This window comes from Anser cygnoides, chromosome 5 (assembly GCF_040182565.1).
Source record: "Anser cygnoides isolate HZ-2024a breed goose chromosome 5, Taihu_goose_T2T_genome, whole genome shotgun sequence".
Classification (NCBI taxonomy): domain Eukaryota; kingdom Metazoa; phylum Chordata; class Aves; order Anseriformes; family Anatidae; genus Anser; species Anser cygnoides.
The window spans coordinates 55835594-55854498 of NC_089877.1; the positions used below are offsets into that span (position 1 = coordinate 55835594).

Genomic DNA, 18905 nt, shown 5'->3' on the forward strand with positions numbered 1-18905 from the left:
GATACCCACTGATGCAAACTCATTATTTTGACCCTTTCTTCCTGATGAACTTAAAACTTTGCCTGCAATATTGAAGCTTCAGATTACATCAAATTTTCAGCTCATCAAAGCTGAGCTCTGCTCCCATAATCAAACAGAACAGTTACACAGAATGATACAACTAACAGATAGGTAGTTTACCTTATCAACCTCCTTTCAAGATTATATGCATCCTAATACGCTTTTGGAGGGGCAAGAAAGATAAAAGGCAATTTTTTAATTTGATTTTTTTTTGGCTAAGATTTATAACTAACTTACAGCTTCTTATCCAGAAAGATTTTTCATTGTTTCTCTAAATTTTGTCCAGTATTTTTCAATTGCTGTTCAAGACCATCTTTCTATATACTACCGCATAACACATTTGCTTCTATGGGTACCTAAAGACACTTGCATCCTGTGTACATACAGCAGTTACTCTACAAAGCGCTGAATTCCCCTAGCTCTAGGATCAAGGCAATGCCATTTCAACAGGATACAGTAATGGGAGAAAGTCTCCTGGATCAACCACTTCATTCCTATTCATACATGTACACAGCGAGTTATAGATGGCATTCAGCATGCTAAAGCTACTACATGACATGGAACTAAGATTTCCATTTCATTGCAGCTCATTACTTAATATTATTTTTGATACCAAGAAGGCAGCCGAAAAAGATTTAGAGCATGTAAACTAAATTTAGTCCACCAACTACGTTTTCTCTCACTTCTTTGTGCTCAAAACTAAAAGATGGACAGACATCCAAATTTAATATGACAGTCTTGATGCCCACCACATAATTTTAATTGATAGCCTCAAAATATCCAGCATTATTTTCAGAGCACCAAGTCAATATGTTGAGAAAGGAAGAGAGATGAGCAAGTGGAGAAAGTAGAACTAACCCAGCTACACACCAATTCTGCAGGCTAAGAATGAGAATATTCAAGCCTTGCAATCTAACTTGCACCAGTGTCCTTCCCTTTCCTTAGCCAACACCACCCTGGATCAGCTCACAACATGCCAGCATTTCACCATGCCATTTTGAAATATTAACTGAGCTAGCCAAGAAAAAGATAACCAAACCAATAAATCTGTGTTTTTTGTTTTAGATACCATATATATTCCAATAATAATGTGTATTATTAATAAATAGAACATGTGCTTTACGTTAAACCCACCAATCCTGTTGCATCACTGAATGCGGAATTTCTTTTCAAATGGGAAGTTCCAAATGTCAGCACACCCGCCCAAAAACTTTAGAATTGTACGCTAGCTTAAGCTTAATTTGAGGGGAAGAGACTTGAATTAGTAGGAACAAGATAAAAAACATGCTCTAAAACACCCTGCTGCATAGAGGTGGATACTGACAATGTATGTCTGCTTTTTCAGCTGCTGAATTCTACTATTTCACACTTGGGCAGACATGAAAAAAATCAAAATGGGTTTAACAAAGGGTCCTCATATGTTTAAAAATCCTGATACATTTTTCCAACACAAAATTGAATTGCTACTTTTTAACCAAGGGCTAATGCTTTGAAATTTATTATCGAAACTTCACCAATACTGCTACTAATAGCAGTATTAAGACAAAATATCAGTGCTAATGTATGCCTATCAACATAAATTAAATGCATATTTACTTGTTACAGGACAGAAAAGTATTTGTTAACCCAGAAAACTAGACCACTTCAACTACAGTTTCCCAATAAACTTATTAGTAATTTTCTATTGTTAAATTTATTTCATGCATTTCAGTTCTAAGGCCTGTACAGATTTCCCTTATAGTCCCACAAATTAGAGTTGAGCTCAGTAGGAGCAGAGGACTATTAAAACATACACAACTATGCAAGGATTTTTTGTTGTTGTTGTTGTTTAAATAACACCATTCACAGTGCCTTTCGAAGCATGAGCCAATCTCATCCACCACATCTCTGCTTTTCTGCTTTGCATTCAGGTCTCGCTTGCCTAAGGGAACACTGTTTCTGTTGAGAAAGGCTTAATGCCTCATCTCTGAGCCCCACTGTTTCCTATCTACAGCTAACAGGTCATATAAGCCTTTAAAGGGTCCTTGAAATCCTCCCCAGAGCAATCATGCTTCTTCCTAATCCACTGCAGTTGCCAAGCAGTAACTTCTTGGGCATTCATACATCTCCCATTCATCCTATGCTTTGGCCTTGGAACCGTTCATTCCTATTGCCACAAGAGACATTCATTCAACCCATGCAAAGTTGCAGTTGGTCAGGTTCCACTCCTCGGAAATGGGTGCAATAGTGCCTCTGGTGAACTTCTCCAAATCCGTACCATTTTAACATCCTCACATATTGTCCACATTTACCCACAGGAGTATTACTGTCTGTATTTTATGGAGTTACAATTTATGGAGTTACAAATTAAGGCATAAAGAGGTAAAGGGACTTGGTGGTCAAGATCTACCTGCTAAGTAAATAGTATGAAGCCCACTTCTCCTGAGACAGGACTTCAGGAACCTGCTTGTATGGCCATAAGCAGACTTCACACAGACAAAAAACACCACTACTCTCACGCTTAATATTTTCTAACTTCTTTGTTACTGAAATTAAGCTGTAAGGTCAGTGTATAAAGATACAACCACAAAGATTTCCAGTATTATTAAAATTTTGCTTTCTAATTGATATATCACACACAGTGTCTAAATCTGAAAACAAAACCAAGGATAGAAATTCTCACTTGTTCAAGATTCTTGAAATGACACAATATTTATCAAACATCTCCCCTGCACTACTAATAGCTCTTCTGAGACAGTCAGCCCGAGAGATGACCCAAAAAAGAAGTGTGCTTTACCTGCCTGACCCATTTTCTCTTACTCAGAATAAGGAATGTTATATTTTTAACTGCTTCAGAACACAACCTAAGTTACCACGATTGTAGGTACTGATCTGGAATATGCATCCTGTGTTGTAGAAACAATTAGACAGGCACATGCCCCCTCATCACAAAATTCATCAATTTGAGGATAAGCTGAGGTAAACAGATTCACTGTTACCATGGCCTTATGATAGGTAGATTTCATGAAGAGAACTGAGAGTAAGTCAAGAAGTCTGATTCAAACTAAAAGTTTTAGTAAAAGGTTAGTCAGATAAATACCACTGCTTTTAATACCAGTCCATCAGAATTTGGTATTTAAAGTCTTATAGCAGTTATAATATAGTTTGTAGTCAGCATGTGCCCACAGCAGCTTGCCTGTGGCTACGGTGCCCATTTGTATTTGTAGTAATAGCTTTAAGATTAATTTCATATAGATGTAAATGTGTTTTTTTCTCAAGCGAGATGACACTTTACCTGTGCACATAATGCAGCTCGTGTATGGAATGTATAGCAAGCACCATTTCACCAATGTAGAACCTTGCCATATCTTCAGGAAGTTTGTCTTCAAACTTACTGAGAAGCGTCAGCAAGTCACCACCAACATAGTAGTCCATCACTAGATACTGGAAAGGGAGAAAGAAAGCAGTTATGTACTGAGACACAGCTGTTAAGGGAAAAAAATAAAGTTTATCAGTTAACTGCTAGGAAAACAAACCTTTTCACTATTTTTTTCTATCCATATGAAATGAAGTTAAAATTAGTAATCCTCTGTGTTACGTTTGTTCAGTGTAAAAACATACCATATTCCTTTAATAATTACAGTAATAATGATACATCAGCATTCTACCCTTATCATAAATTTATAGAGAGAGAAAGCAACTACAATCAAGTAAATCAGGGTGAGTTTATCTCTGTATTAACTACAATGTTACCAAAAAAATCCAGTATCACCAGAAATTAACGTAGGTCATCAACACAAACTGAAAAATTTCCAGAGGGGATAGTAAGAAAAAATAATTAAAAACGATAGTTAAAAAAAGTGAAAGAATATTAGTATTACACTTAACATGAACAGAAAATAATAATACCACTTAGAAAATAGAACGATTTTTGAATGGGAAACAATAAGGATTAATATTTTGAAGTTTAATTTATGCAAGTGGCTTTTTGCCTGACTTGCACATTTATTATCAGGTGTTAGAATGTGAGAAGCAGCATGCAACTGAACATAGGATATTTATCTTAAGATATAATATTTTATAATATAAGCATCTGCTGAGGCAAACTCTTTATAGAAGCAATAAACAATACGCACTCTTCCTCCACACATTATTTTGATTAAAATTTCACTAAAAACTTCTCTGGAAAGTATTAGCGCTCATTAGATCGATGCAGCTCAGTCTAAAATAAACATCTCATTACTACTTTTAGCTTTGGTACCATTTCAATACTACTTGAGGTTCCAAAAGTAGGATTTATCACACCACCATCCTCTAACATTCATCTTGGCACATGCCACACCACGGATGCGTAACAGAGCTGGCAGGAACTTCATGACACTGTGGCAGGGAGGCTCATGACAAGCCAGAGGCACTACAGCAGCAGGAAATTTAAGAATCAAACATTTGGGTTCTTGTGACTGTATTTCAATGAAAAAGGAAATAGCCTCCAAGGCCAACCAACCATTATTCTGTCTATTGAAAGAACCAACACAGATACAGTTAACAAGTGAAAGAAACGGGCTTGGACTTGCTATTTGGTTTTCATACCACAAAACAGGGATTAGGCTCAGTTATTTCCTAGCAAAACGCACCTAAATCCAGACCATCACTCAGCATATATTGACTACATTTAGTACCAGCAGTCTTGAGCCTTTTTGTTCCATGCTTCCCACTCCTTGATATATGATTTTAGGAGTAACTTTACTTATTCTGGAAATAACTTTCCAAAGCAGTCATCTGATTTTTCTCATCAAAGTAAAACAGCTTAGAATCTAGTGTTGCTGCTACTGATTCTTCTTCCACCAGAGAAGCACAATAAAGAAGATAAGAATCCGAAGTAACAGTAAGTGCACCACTATCCATTTCCTTACGATGCTGTGCCTTACAAGAGTGACTCCAAAAGGCCTACGCTTTGATATTGTTCTGCATATCATTACAGCTTAATTTGACAGGCAAATTTCATGATTTATGTTGAAACCAACCAGCCTGTATTGCACAACGCCACAAAGAATTTTAAACGTTTGTTGGAACACTGCATGCACACAACAATTATGTTTGGGAAGGAAAGGCTACAGACAGGAACCAGAAATGTTTTAAGAGGGATATTGTATTACACTATTTTCTCTTAAATTCAAGGCTAAGAGAGCTTATAGAGCCTTCTGTGGGATCTGAAATAGAATGCCTGTCAAAGAGGCATCATTGCCTGCTTCTCAGCTCCCACAGCATTCGTAATGCAGTGAGAACTCAGCCGACCCGTGAAACGAGGAGCCTGGATCAGGGGAACACAGTGAACCTATTCTATAACAAATATCAAGTTTTATTCATCCTCCACATCTTCCCCTTCTTGCCCAGTGGCACTTCGCTCTTCACATTGGGTTAAAATGAAGGGTATTATGACACTTACATTTAGACATATTTTTCTTCCTGGAAAGAAGTTGTATCAAACAGGAAGAGTAGTTAGAAATCAGCGGGGGAAAAAAAAGGCATCTAAATACCCTTATGAACACTCAGGAACGAGATTGGGAAATAAAAATTTCCCTCTTGATAGAATTTCTGGTAAATCGCAGGAAAACTCACAGATTTCAGTCTGGGATAGATTATGAACTTCAGGTCTCATGCGTGTTTAAAATATGCATGGACTACGTCTTACCTACCCCCTATCTATTTCAGTAGAATCACCAAAGGCTTACTTAATCCATCTTGTCTCAAACTGTCTCTGCAAAAATCTTTCTACGAACCAGAAAAAGCCATGCTAGCATTTCAACACACTGTCATTTAAGACTTGACTGTTCAGAACACACTACAATGTGATACATTTGCCTCAAACATGTAAAACTAGAGGAGCAGAACCAGAAAATGAAACTCCAGAACATGTACTTTTTGTTGAATTTGTTTCATGCTTATATTTATGTTCTGCATCATTAAATGCTCTACGAACATCAGACAGAATACAGCCCCAAGTATCTCTAGATTCTCCAAGAGCAGCTACTGCTTTGCTATCTCAACATCTTCTCTCTCACTGTAAAGTCTCTCTTCATGCAGCCAGAAGAGGATGGCAAAGTCCTAGGTGTGCAAAGCCCTAGGTGTGGGGAAGACACCAACATTCTCTCTCTGTGTCAGGGTTAACCTTATGTGGTTTTGCATTTAAGAATCATGAGCTATAATGCACAAACATCACTGGGAGCAGATACAAAGAAGCTAGAGATTTCCCTTTCAGAGGACTGATGTCCACTCCAGGTTGGGAAACCAAGCTCTGTTGTCTGTTCTCATTTTCTTCTTAGCTTTGCGTTCCATTTTACAAGATCAAGGATAAGCAGCAAAGTCAAAAAGCAAGCCCAACCTGTCCAGGTTCTGTAACATGACAGCACTCTCCTGAGATGTGGAAAAATGTGGCTATAAACTTGTTCAAGCCGAGCAGAGGACTGAACAGAGATCTTTTAGTCCCTGGACAAATAAACCACTAAGACGGTATGGAAGAGAACCTGGACCACAGCCCAGGTTTCTGGATGAAAGCCACTTCCTGATGTGTTTTGTCAACTTCACTTTTTCTTCATGCATCATTTACAATAGAGCGACTGAGATGCACATACACTTCATCTGTTAGTACCAGACATTTACATGAAGTGGATGCTGAGTAACAGACCGAATTGGAAGGCAGCAGCTCAGCACATGCGGTACCAGACCTCAGGCAAGCTGGCAAGCTGCTGACTTTGGCTGCCACACAGAGCTGTTGCTTTCTAAGTTCTGGATCTTTAATTAGATGCTAGCTGTCTAAATTCTGCTGTCAAGTGAAACTTCCACATCTTTGTTCTCCATGCCTTTGAGAACGTGGGGAAAAGAAACATATTATACTGCTATAGCTTACTTGGAACAGATTTTCATGAAATGGCATTAGCAACACTCTATCCCTCTCTGTACTGTCATTTCTATTACTAGCTATTACTACAGGTAACATTTTTTCTTAGGTAGCTCCATTCTCAGATGGTAAGTGGAAATAGTACATTACAGGGTGCTGTAGGTTATTGTTATAAAAGTCTGAAGGCTGTTTGGTTCTGAAGGAATTTGAAATTATGAGCAATCTTTCTGGGAAAGTGTCAGAGAACTAAATTTTGAGAGGTTGAAAAATCCGCATCTATCAAAGTATTTATTAAATGGAAATAGACTGTAAATGAGGGTACAGAGACCCAGTGTGCTTAAAATGTGCTTGACATTGTGAAATTACGTGTAAGACGATAATCAAAATAATTTTTTTTTGTTTCAGCACCTCTGAAAACTGTTGGGTATTTAACTCTTTCTTACACTTCATTCCTGAACCCCCTGGCAGGTTTTCATTGGTAAGCTTTTTTCTTATTTATAGTCATGACTTGATAGTTGTGCCATCTAGAAAGCATTAAGATGCTGAAAACCTTCGCATTACAACTATGTTCTTTGCTACAGAAATAGCAGATTCTCTAACGCAGCCTCAGGTACCACAGGGAAGCTGGATGTTTCACTATATTCCAGTGTGTAGGAGCTTCATTGACCAGCACTTTCCTGATTTCTGTGACAAAGCGAAATATAGCTTCTATGTTACAGTTCTAGTGACCAACAATTATGCAGTAACCATCACTACATGTAATAAGAGCAATTACTTTCTTTACAAAGGGTTGCCATAATCTCTCAAACTATAGAGAGAGATGACCAATCTACTGATTTCAAAAACATTTAAATACTTTTATGAAATTGGCTACTTTTTGTTTCCTGAGGCTTTTAAGATATCACAGCTTTTAAAAAAAAATGTTAAATTACTTTTGCCATTTTTAAACAAAACCATGATTTTGAAAGTAAAAATAAACAATAAAACAAAGATCCTTCTTACTTTCACAGAGTTAACATCTCTCTTAAATTAGTTAATTGCAAAAAATTATTAAAAAAAGTTTAAAAAGTTATCCAAAAATATAAACTTAAACATGATACATTTTATGCAAGGGTAGGTTAATTAAAAGGCTGCTTAGCTAAACTCCTGTAGACCACAGTACATGACTTTCTCACTCTGTTACAGTTACAGTCAGTCCTTTGAAGTCTTTCTTCAAGAAGAAAACGCCAAAATACTGCTGGAAGGCATGAGGTAGACTGATTTATTGCAATACCCTTAACTGTACCAAAAATAAAGTTCTTTCATAACATAAAGCTTTTATTTGCTGATGAATCAAACCTACCAAATAGTTCTCATCTTGAAAGGCATAGTGCAATGTAGTGATCCACTGACAATCTCCATTCACCAAGACGTTTCTCTCTTCTCGGAAACAGGCTGTCTAAAGGAAGAAAGGAGAAAAAGCCACTGTCAACATCAACAAGTAGTTTTCACAGGATGAATATATATGGATGCTTTATGAGATTATCTAAAATTACTGAACAGAGGTCTCAATTCATTTGAATTTAGTCTGCACAAGTGACAAGCCAAGGAAACTCTGCAGGCTTGTAGTTATGCATTCAGTCATTCTAATTCTGACTGCGACCTTAAAAAAAAAGAAAAACACCAAAAAGAAAACCCACAAACCAATCGAAGCCAACACTAAATCTTTGTTCCATAAGATATTTTTAAAAGCTAGAAAATATGGTAACTTGTCACTGCAAATCTGATTCTTCTGAAAAAGACCTTTGTGAAAATATATCACAATGTTATATATGAAAATATATCAAAATCTTAATTTTCTTAGATTGCAGTTCCAGCTATAGACACTGCAAACACTACAGGAAATAAGCAAAGTTTACTGCCTTATCTTTGTCTAGTATAATACATTTCCAATTCCAAGAATATTTCCTCTACTTCGAATAGCATACTGCAACAGTTCAGGGAAGCAAGCGTAATGTGTTTTCTCAGCATCTTTACATAAAACCACCTTTCATAACCTTCAAGAGAGTCTTCCTTAATAAAAATAATGTTTTTATTGGATCAGGTCAGTATTATCAAGAAGCAGACCTTGGGATTCTTTCAGTACTGTCGATTCAGAAAGCCATTATTATGACAACCAGTAGTTGCAGATTCAGGTGTTCGGGTTTTAGATGAGAATTCATTTTTTGTCATTGCCAATTGTCTAGATGTCATAGAAAATGCACTATGTAAGGAACGTTCTTGGGAAGCCGAAGCCTCACCATATATCAATTGCATCTTAAAAAATTATTTTAACCATTTTTTCCCCTTAAGGAAGCAAAAGTCAATTTACGTTTCTACTGAAGGAGGTCATGCTGGGGTCATGTTGTGAAGTTAGTAATTATTGGTGCAAAGAGATGTGTATTATAATTAAATGTTAACTAAGAGTGATTTTAAGGTTTACGAATGCAAGGTCAAAGTATCATTAAAAAAAAAAGTTTGGCAGCAACAGCAGCTCAAAGTAATCCAATCCCCTGCCCTCAGCACCACAGCACAGCAGTTCTCAGTTGTTCTGGCACCGCTCTTTGGGGAGGCTGCCAACACAGAAAGCTAGTTTATTTATTTTCAAAGACATCAGTTCCTTGATCCAGTTCACTGCGCAACCTCAAATAGTGAGGGAATGTTATGAACACTTCAAAACCAGTAATGCTTCTGAGCACTCTGCATCCTGAATTCAAAGTATAAAACTATCCTTTTCAGCTTACACTGGCTTAAAATGCCTTGAGACATGCCTCGAGAAAGCATGACAGGCTACCTAATTAGCTAGTCAGGATTTATTTGGAACTGTGAGCGGTAACAGACTAATGACTATGCATTTTGTTGTCAGAACAATGAATACAAATGGCCCACCTCATCAACATAAATGGCATGCTATTTTTTGCTTGCAGCCCATTTACGGATGTCAGTTGATATTCGCTAATCTTTCCTGTACTTCAGTAGCTTCCAACCATATGCTTTTTCTTGCAGCCAGTACACAAATCCCCAGTATTTAGATAACTTTTTGCTATGTTTAATGTCATACAATGCTTCATATTACATAAACCAGCATAACATCGCGTTTCTTAGACCACTCACACAGCGGATAATAAAACACCTCAAGCCTGCTTTTGAGTGGAACTGCCCGCTTAAGGTGCCATTGTATACTTGCAGGTTTCATTTTAAAAACTAACAAGTTCTACCACATCTGTGAAATTTTAGTTTCCCAAACATTTTATGAACTTGATATGCAGGTTATAAGCTCTTGCTTACCCAGGAAAGCCAAAAAAAGCCAACAAACTGAACAGGAAATGTCAAAGGGGCACAGCAAAGCAGACAGCTGCCTTTGCTGTTCTTTGTAGATGGGGAAATCAGCAGGAAAAGGACTTAGCTGGACTGTTACTTATCCTAACTGTGCATTGGGAAAACTATTGCTCATTACAGCTCTTTCTTGGTAGATAACACTCTTCCAGCTCCTAGCCTGCCTGACAAGGTAAGAGGAGTTAGTCACATAATTTGAAGAGAACAATTTGTAAAGAAAGAGCTCTCTCCTCAGAACATCTCTACATAAAGTTTCAGCTATTTAACTAAACCTTTTAATTAAAAAATGACACTTTAAAAATGACAGAAGTAAGCCAGCATTAGTTGCATCTCCATCAGAGTTTGGGAACCCCCTAAAAGCACCTTAGGATTTAAACTGATTCTAGACTGAGCAATGAATTAGCCCAACTAAAATCTACGTTGAAATGGCACCGGATTTCCCCGGTGCAGGCAAAGACTTAATACAGAACCACTGATGCAGCACAGCCAGGAGCGTGAATACTCCTGACAGCTCAAAGAACAGCCCAACAGCAGCGGCTGCGCTGCTTGCGAGGAGAGGACGGGCTGATGGACGGACTGTGACTAAATCAGCCAAATGCAGTGGCGAACAGGGCTTAACAAGAGCCAAGAGATTAATTCACAGGAAAAGAGGTGGAACTGACTCACCGAAAGGAAGGGAGAGACGAGGAAGGGAAGGCTGGGGAGGGGGAGGAGGTGTCAGGAAGGGGACCGAAGAATAGGATAGGGAAGTGTCAGCAGGCTTAGTCCTCAGCAAGCAGCTAGCCTTTGTCCCTCAATAAAACTGCTACAAGGAGTGATGCAATATACGTATTTTCCCCTCAGATCTATTGCTCATTTAACTGCTGATTTATATAACGTTACATTTGCCTACTACACTGCAAGAGTAGGTATTCTAGGAATACGCCAGTTATGGCGCATTCCCAGTAGGTCCTTGCCTAATCTGTGAAGTACACATTCGCATTTACATAATTTGTTGTGACAACTTACATCTCCTTTCATCAAAAACACCCTTTTTAAACAGACTTACCCTCTTAACACATTTGTTTTACAATTTGAATCTGTGGTTTCAAAGTATTTAGTTACAGTTTTACCAGTTACATAAATCCTGTTACAAACTGCAGGATGCAAAGCTCCTTAATATATGCTTTCTGAATACAAGAGGAAAAAAAAAGATCCTTTCATAATGTATTTGTATACAGCTGTGAATGTCACAGTAGCACCGATCTCAGCTTTCATGTAGTCTTTAACTTGCCTTTACTGTAAACAAAAATCTGGCCAATAAATTCAGGGTAAGAACTAGGGCAGACTGTCTGGTAAACGAATACACGGTAATGCTGAGAACAACAGATGCCTGGAAGGGACCGTCAGACTTGATTGCATTAAAACAGCTTAAGAAAAAAAAAAAGTATGAAGCTCCTAGGCTCACAAAATAATTCTTCCTAATCTGGAAGAGCTTCAGTGTAATTTTCCTGATGACATTTTTAAAATTCTCTGCTTTAGAGAATCGTATTACTTACCTCTGCCCTTTTAAGCATTTCCCATTTATTGAGAATTTTCATGGCATAAATGCGCTCCGTACACTTCATTTTAACAACTGCAACCTGCAATAATAAGATATCCTCATTTAACAAAAGCACGGTCAGAGAAATACAATATTTAAACAGCTTAATTTTCACACAATAGCACTGTCAGAGAAATACAGTATTTAAACAGCTTAACGTTCACACAGTGTTAATGAAGTAAATTACTAAAGAGCCATCAGCAATCAATTCACACCAACAAATTACAGCTTGATTCTGTGCTCCCTCCACGTTCCTCTCCCATTAATACTATGGACTTGATGCACAACACACCCTGTGTGGTCAACCGTTCACAAGCAAGTACATTGGGGATGATACAGGAGGGGTATGAAGCTTTTTCTAGGAAGATGCATCATAAATTGTTTTGCATTGTTGACCACGAACAGGGAATGCTCCTAACACTGTGCCTTCAGCCAACCAGGAAACATTTAAAAGGGCAACATTAGAAAACAAGAAAGGCCGCTGTCAATAGAAATACACTACATTTGACTCATTTGTTTTCACATTGCTGTTTTCAGAAACTTGAAAGATATTTATAAATTAACATGCTTTTGTGTACTATATGCAGATATTTTAAAAGAAGCAAAGAAACAGCATTCATTTACTTAATCATCATTTTGCTTGAAGCATTTTGCTATGCATCCTGTGTATTAGTCACTTGCTTAGACCAGCCTACTACAAACAGTTGTTCATATGGCTGAACAGTGGAAGAAAAACTGAAGAATACAGAAACTTCAAGGCTTAGGAATGCAGAGACTGTATTTAGAGCAAGAACAAAACTAATTCTTCTTGCAGTAAAGCTATTATTTCAATAAAATTCTTACATTTGGCAAAGAAAAGCAAGACTGACAACTAGGACAGCAACGTTTCCACAAGACTGTACAGGGACTGCTTGAGTATTTCTGCTGCTACTTGTTTTGTCTATTTCAGAAGCATAAAAGCAATCGGCTTTCATTGCTTCCATCAGAGCTCTGAGTGTCAGTGGGAGAAGTAACAAGAGTCATGTCGTGTTCTCCTCTTCTGTTGCTTTATAACCATTATCTGTAAGGGATTCAGGAGATGCAGAGACTCCAACAAGATGCTAACTATAAAACAAGGTTGGAATAGTGCACCGAGCAGATCGACACAAAACCTGAGGAGGGAAGAGTTCCTCCCTGCCACTTACCCTAAAATAACTCCAGATGAAGGACAGTGGGAGACTGCCCTTCCAGTAACAGAGGGATGAGATACCCCCATTTAGACGCTCGGCTCTGCAGGTGGATACCTGAGCCTCCCACCCCTCGGTGCGTGAGGCTCCTCTCACCAGCTCACGCTGACAGATGAGCTCCATCTAGTACACAGCTGCACAGTCACGCAATGGAAATCTGTTATGGAAGGACCAGCAGGTATCTATGACAGGAAAGACATGGGAATTTAGCCCTAAATACAGTGCTAAGAGGAATCCTTCTGTACGGCATGTAAACTATCCCCAGCCACACAGCACCTCAACCTCTCCTGGTCTGCAAACACCTCCCGCAGACACCGCTCCTACAGCAGGGGATGGGGGAGTACAAATGAGAGTCTTGCCTGAACATGAGACTCCTTGGGCACATATAAAGGGGTTCGGTGCTGACCTGCAATGCTGGTAATGGCCTAAGATGTTTAGCTTTATTCCCAGCCTTGTCACAGCCTTCTAGTTCAAACCTATTGTGACAGTCTCTCCAACTACAATGAACTGAATCATTTGCCTGACACAGCTAAAGATACGGTGTAAGTTAAACTACACATTAAAAGCTCTGAGAAACTGCAAGATGCTGACATAGTCTCTATAGACATTAAATTCTGTTTCATACAGAACACGATAGTTTGGGAAATACCCCAGTCTCCATTTGGGAAATACCCCCGTCTGCACCGGAGGAGAAGAGAGGAGCAGAACGCGATGAGCTGCTGCAAAGAACAAAAGCTCTGGGGCAGAAGTGATTTACAAGTTGAGCTTTGCAAGCCCTGAAGAAGCAATATTCAAGTTTCATTAAACCACAACGCTCGAATCGCTCAGGCATCTACGTACAAAGCAGCAAACAGAAGACAGATACACATCTATTGCGTTTTATCTAAGGCCATCGCTGTCTGCAAGCACTGCGGGGCAGCGGAAGCTTAGAGACTGATCTGGGCTGAAGTGGTAAGGTGTGACGCGAGCCTGGCATCGCAGAGGGCACTGAGAAGCTGTGCAAACATTAAAACAAAGCAGTAAGAGAGAACAAGCCTGGAAAAAGAAAAAAGAAAAGGGAGTCAAATCTGTATGATCTACTCAGCAATTCCCCAGTTGCCATCTCTATCAGTGCCATCATTTTCAACTGAAAGGACTGCTTAAAACAGCCTGACTAAAATTTCAGGAGGAGGAGAATTGTTTTCTGTGGAAGAAGAAGTGGAATTAATAAAAGGAGAGTTGACTCTCACATTTTCACTCGAAGTGGTTATCAGATGATGGCATCAGTAAACACGCTGATGCTGTAGTTGTAAGGGAGCAGTGGGACAAGAAGCTTCTTGTGCCTGCAGAAAAAAATTGTTGAACTATGCAGCAAAATGGGTAAATCCCCAAGAAAATGAAAAAGTAGCAGGTGTTTTTACAAGGAAAAGGAACCTGAAAGGTAAAGAAGATACCTCAGAGAAGCAACAGATTTTTGGCCTGACTAGACCTGACTCTGCAGTTCATTCAAATCATTAGGATTTATTTACCTTTTAAGATAAAAAACACTACCACTAGGACACCAAAACCTCACTGCTGTCTGAAAATAATATTGCACACACACACAAAAACAAACTTATAGCCTTTGTTCCATAAAGCACAAAGTTAACTTGAGGAAAAGCTTTTACTTTGGTCATCAGGTAGCAATATTTCTAAGACTGTATTCGTATTTCTAAGATTGTATTCATGATACAATACTTCGGTTGCTACAGAGATGCTGCAGCATATATTTTTTTCTTGCTTTTCTAATAACTTCTTTCTCTGGCATATCTAAAATGCAGTTAAAATAACCACAATGACTACTCTGCATGAGCAAACAAAAATCCCTTACACTGCAATTGTGCGAACCATGCAAGATGTCAAATTTGAAATATGAGTGCTTCTGTAGTACACACCAATTCACTACATCATAAGAGAAATCTTCAGAGGTATGTTCAGAGGTATTCCGAAGGACACAGATTTGTACAAACGCCTCCTTTAACAACAAACGCATTGCTGCTACCTTAAGCGTAGGTTTAGAACTTTACTGGCCAAACAAGTGCTTACTTCGTGCACACACTGTAAAGAAATTGGATTTAATTTTGATTCTTACCCTTTATTTCCACGGCTAGTACAACCTTTTTTCTTTTAAGTATTCTTAAGACATTTATGAAAAAAAAGTATGAGAATTGGAGCTAAAGTGTAAGCAAGAGCCCAGCACGATAACCACATGCCACAACAGCTCATCAGATTTGTATTAATTTCTGCCATCCCTTTTCTTCCAGGACTTTTTGCCTCAAAGCTCTGCTTCCCTTGTACTGTAATAAAATCAAAACTGAACCAATATAGCTGAAATAACCTTTTTAGACTTTGGCAAGAGCTAGAATTTTGCTTCTCAAATTGTTTCATAAAAGCCTTTTGCTGCATTCTGATCTTCCAAAGCCATTTGATACTGACATTTACGACTGTAATGTGCAAAGCTATCCAAAGCTTTTCTTCTGCCCCGACGAAGCCTATAGGGTGGGAATCCGAGCCAAATCAGCCTCAACAAACATGAGACTTCCTAGTCCTGTACTCTGACCTCCGAGTGACATAACCAACATTAGCAAACAGCATCAAATTACAAATTTTATGTAAACAGCAAGCATGATGTAAGAAACTGCAGAAATCACTTAAATGCAAGGCTGAATTTCCAGAAAGCAATTAAGATAGTTAACAAAAAGACTTTCGACTGGGAACCTATGGATTGTTTGATGCTCATCTTCTTGGAAACCATGCTGGCGTTAATTTCAAGACAAACATAAAAAAGCTACCTAACACTACTTATGCTCATGGCGTGTTAAACTTCCATGTAAAACTTAATCCTAAAATTTCAGCCCTTGAGGACAAGGTGAAATTCAAATACAAAAAGCTCTCACCTGAAAAGGAGACAGACCCAGACATACAGCTAACAGTCCTTCTGCAAGCTCGTAATGACAGGTATAGCGACAGGTAAACGTTACTGCCTTGTAGAAATACAATATCATTGGAAACTCCACGCACAGCCACAACCCAGAGAAACTTCACATGCAGCAGGTATGAAGGAGGGATATTTAGAGCATCTCATACTAACACAGGAATAGAAAAAGCTTTGCTTGTTCAAAAAAAAAAATAAGGAAGGCAAAAAGTGGCTATGATTGCTACCTACCAATAAAATTGGAAGGAAGGACACCGCTAACAAGGATGATGAGAGATCTGCTTAGGCTAATGGACAATAAAATTACATGGATAAAGTGATGTAAAATTGCACGAATTAACCTTTGGCAGGAACTTGGAATGTCTTTAGAAATTTGAGTGGGGATTTTAGACAAGCCTTTCAACCAGAAGAGACAAAATGTCATTTCAGATGTAAACAATTTACCTGTAATGTCTTATTACCAGACTCGTAATTGAATATTATAGACATTTCCCTCAGTTAAAGCTCGTAGACACCACTTTTACACTCCTATTTCTGCCTCACGCAATTGATACCTTGGATGATACCTACTGAAAACACACTGCAGGAACTGCTTTATCTTCCCAATACTCTTGGACAGGAGAAGTCTTTGATACATAGCTCATTAGTTAACAGTTATCACAGAGAAAAACTGGTCTGGACCGCTTTATCAGGTTTTTTATGTCTATTTTACATTTTAAATGAGCAGCAGTATCTTTGCAGGGTTCATATTCCACAGTTCACATTTCCCAAACTAAGTAATGTTTTTATCACCAAGAATAGATCTTCACGCTGTACAGAGAAGAAATAAGTGCCAGCAAGAAAGATTCTGCAAAAGGTGGCCCTGAGCAACACCCAGGCTCGCTCCTCAGCGGCCAGCAGGCACACAAGCACAGCGGCCCAAGGCAGGTCTGTCTGTCCGGTCTGTCCGTCCAGCTCCCTGCAGCCAGGTTTCTGTCACAGCAGCCGGGTGCTGCCACCACACAGCCGCCCAGCTGGAGAGGCTCACAAAGAGCAGCAGCCTTTTTCAGAAGCATTTTCAAAACCAAGCAGCTTCTTTGTCCATTTCCACTTCAGAAAATAGCTCGTGAAGAGCACGGCACGGAAGAGGAAAAGCTCATTAAACATTTCTTCTACATCGTGTGTTAAATGCTTGCAGTCTGAGCAGCTAGGTGAGAAGTGTCATACGTTGTGTCCTATGCTTATGAGGTCAGTTAATCTACAATTCAGGAAGGCACGGTCCTCGTGGGTTCCCAATGTCAGTTACCAAAGCATCTGAAGAGACGAGACAGCCTCAGCTGCAGCCTCACCATGTCCCACGCTAATTTCTAGATGTAGACAAAAACATTACACTTAGTACCCTAAATCTGTGACTACGACATGGACAAGGCCCTAACAGCACAGCGTCTCGCTGCCAAGGATAATTGTCAACAGGAAGGTCAGTTCTTCCCTGTTCACTTCTGAGCCTAACTGCGCTCTTAGCCAGTGCATTTCCTACTAGGAATCACGTAATTCATCAGAAACCTGTGGTACACGGGATCGCTCCTATCCTCTTCTCTCAGCAATGAATTATTTTCTTTTGGCAACACTTTTACAGGTCTCGCTTCCAGCTAAGACTCTGACTAAGCACAGTGAGTAGAGGTAACAAGTACTATTACTGAACACTGTATGGATCAAGTCTACACGCAGCAACATTTATAGGAAAGGTATTTCTAACCTATCAGTAGCTAAATCCTACTGAAGCAGGGCACTTTAAGAATATTAGCTATTTTTGTGCTAAGCGAGACCAAAGGGTTCCACCCTTCCGCTGCAGTGCTGCTCACTGAAACAAGTCCTTACTAATAAACAAGGGAAGGAAAGCGATTGTTTCAGTCCCGTACTGCCAAATTTCCAGGAGGTGTCAGCCACATTATACAAGCCAAGCACACAGAAAGCAGATCTAAGGCTGCCCTGAGTTTCTCAGGTAGGCACAATGCCACGAAGCCCAGTATCTCAGGATGTGATTTCCTTTCAAATAATGGCCTGCAGTGTTTCTAGACAGAAGGAATAGCCAGCCACATGCAAATCTCAAGCCACAGATATAATGCATTTTTACAAGTCTAAAAACTGGGGGAGTTTTCCATTCTGTTCTTGTATTATTTAGATTTTCTCCTAGGAAAGGTGTGTTTTCAGTGGGTAACAAAAACTTCACCCTACAGAGCATACTCATTCTTGCTCATCAAGACAGGACACCACATTCATTTTGTTAATAGAACCCAGAATTAAGATTACAGAAATTCATTTTAGTTACAATTTTAATTCGGAGTGTTTTTTATTATTGCTACTATTATTTTATTCCTTATGGAGGTTGCCCCTCTGCACTTGAGCCATCTGCCTACATGATCCCAAAAAACAGAGTGAAAGCAATGTGTGGGCACTCATGACAACGTTCCAGCCACCTGGGTGTACACCCAGGTGTGTACACTGTAGGGGATGGGCAAGAACCATTAGTAGTTTATTCTTCTCATAGCTAACATTTCAAATTATAATACTCTTCATAAGAATAGTATGCATTCAAAGAACATTTGAAACTTCTCTTCATAACTACGAAACTTCTGAAAAAAATGTAATGATGTTCTCAAGCCAGTGACTCCAGGACTCAGAGCCTTAAATATTCCTGTAAAGGATATTCAGACATTCAGTTTACCATGCATGCAAAGTAGCTGGCTAAGTTTATGAGAAAAGGAGAACTGCATGTTTTGGCAGGTGGCTACAGAAGAAATCTCTAGGTCCTGAGCTAGGCTATTTTTGTCTTAGCATAATAATGAGAACTTTAAGAAATATTTTTTCTCTTGC

General features: G+C 38.9%; 1 protein-coding gene across 6 annotated transcripts in view; it reads right to left on the bottom strand.

Annotated features, from left to right (window-relative positions):
• The window catches only part of CDC42BPB (CDC42 binding protein kinase beta), a 95344-nt gene that overhangs the window by 43793 nt on the left and 32646 nt on the right, over positions 1 to 18905 (bottom strand). For all 6 annotated transcript variants that reach the window (XM_048069767.2, XM_048069764.2, XM_048069763.2 and 3 more), the window contains exons 3-5: positions 11830 to 11913; positions 8280 to 8375; positions 3335 to 3483 (exon numbers count right to left, since the gene is read on the bottom strand). In XM_048069767.2, coding sequence (XP_047925724.2) covers positions 3335 to 3483; positions 8280 to 8375; positions 11830 to 11913 — 329 coding nt within the window. The remainder of the gene's footprint in view (positions 1 to 3334; positions 3484 to 8279; positions 8376 to 11829; positions 11914 to 18905) is intronic.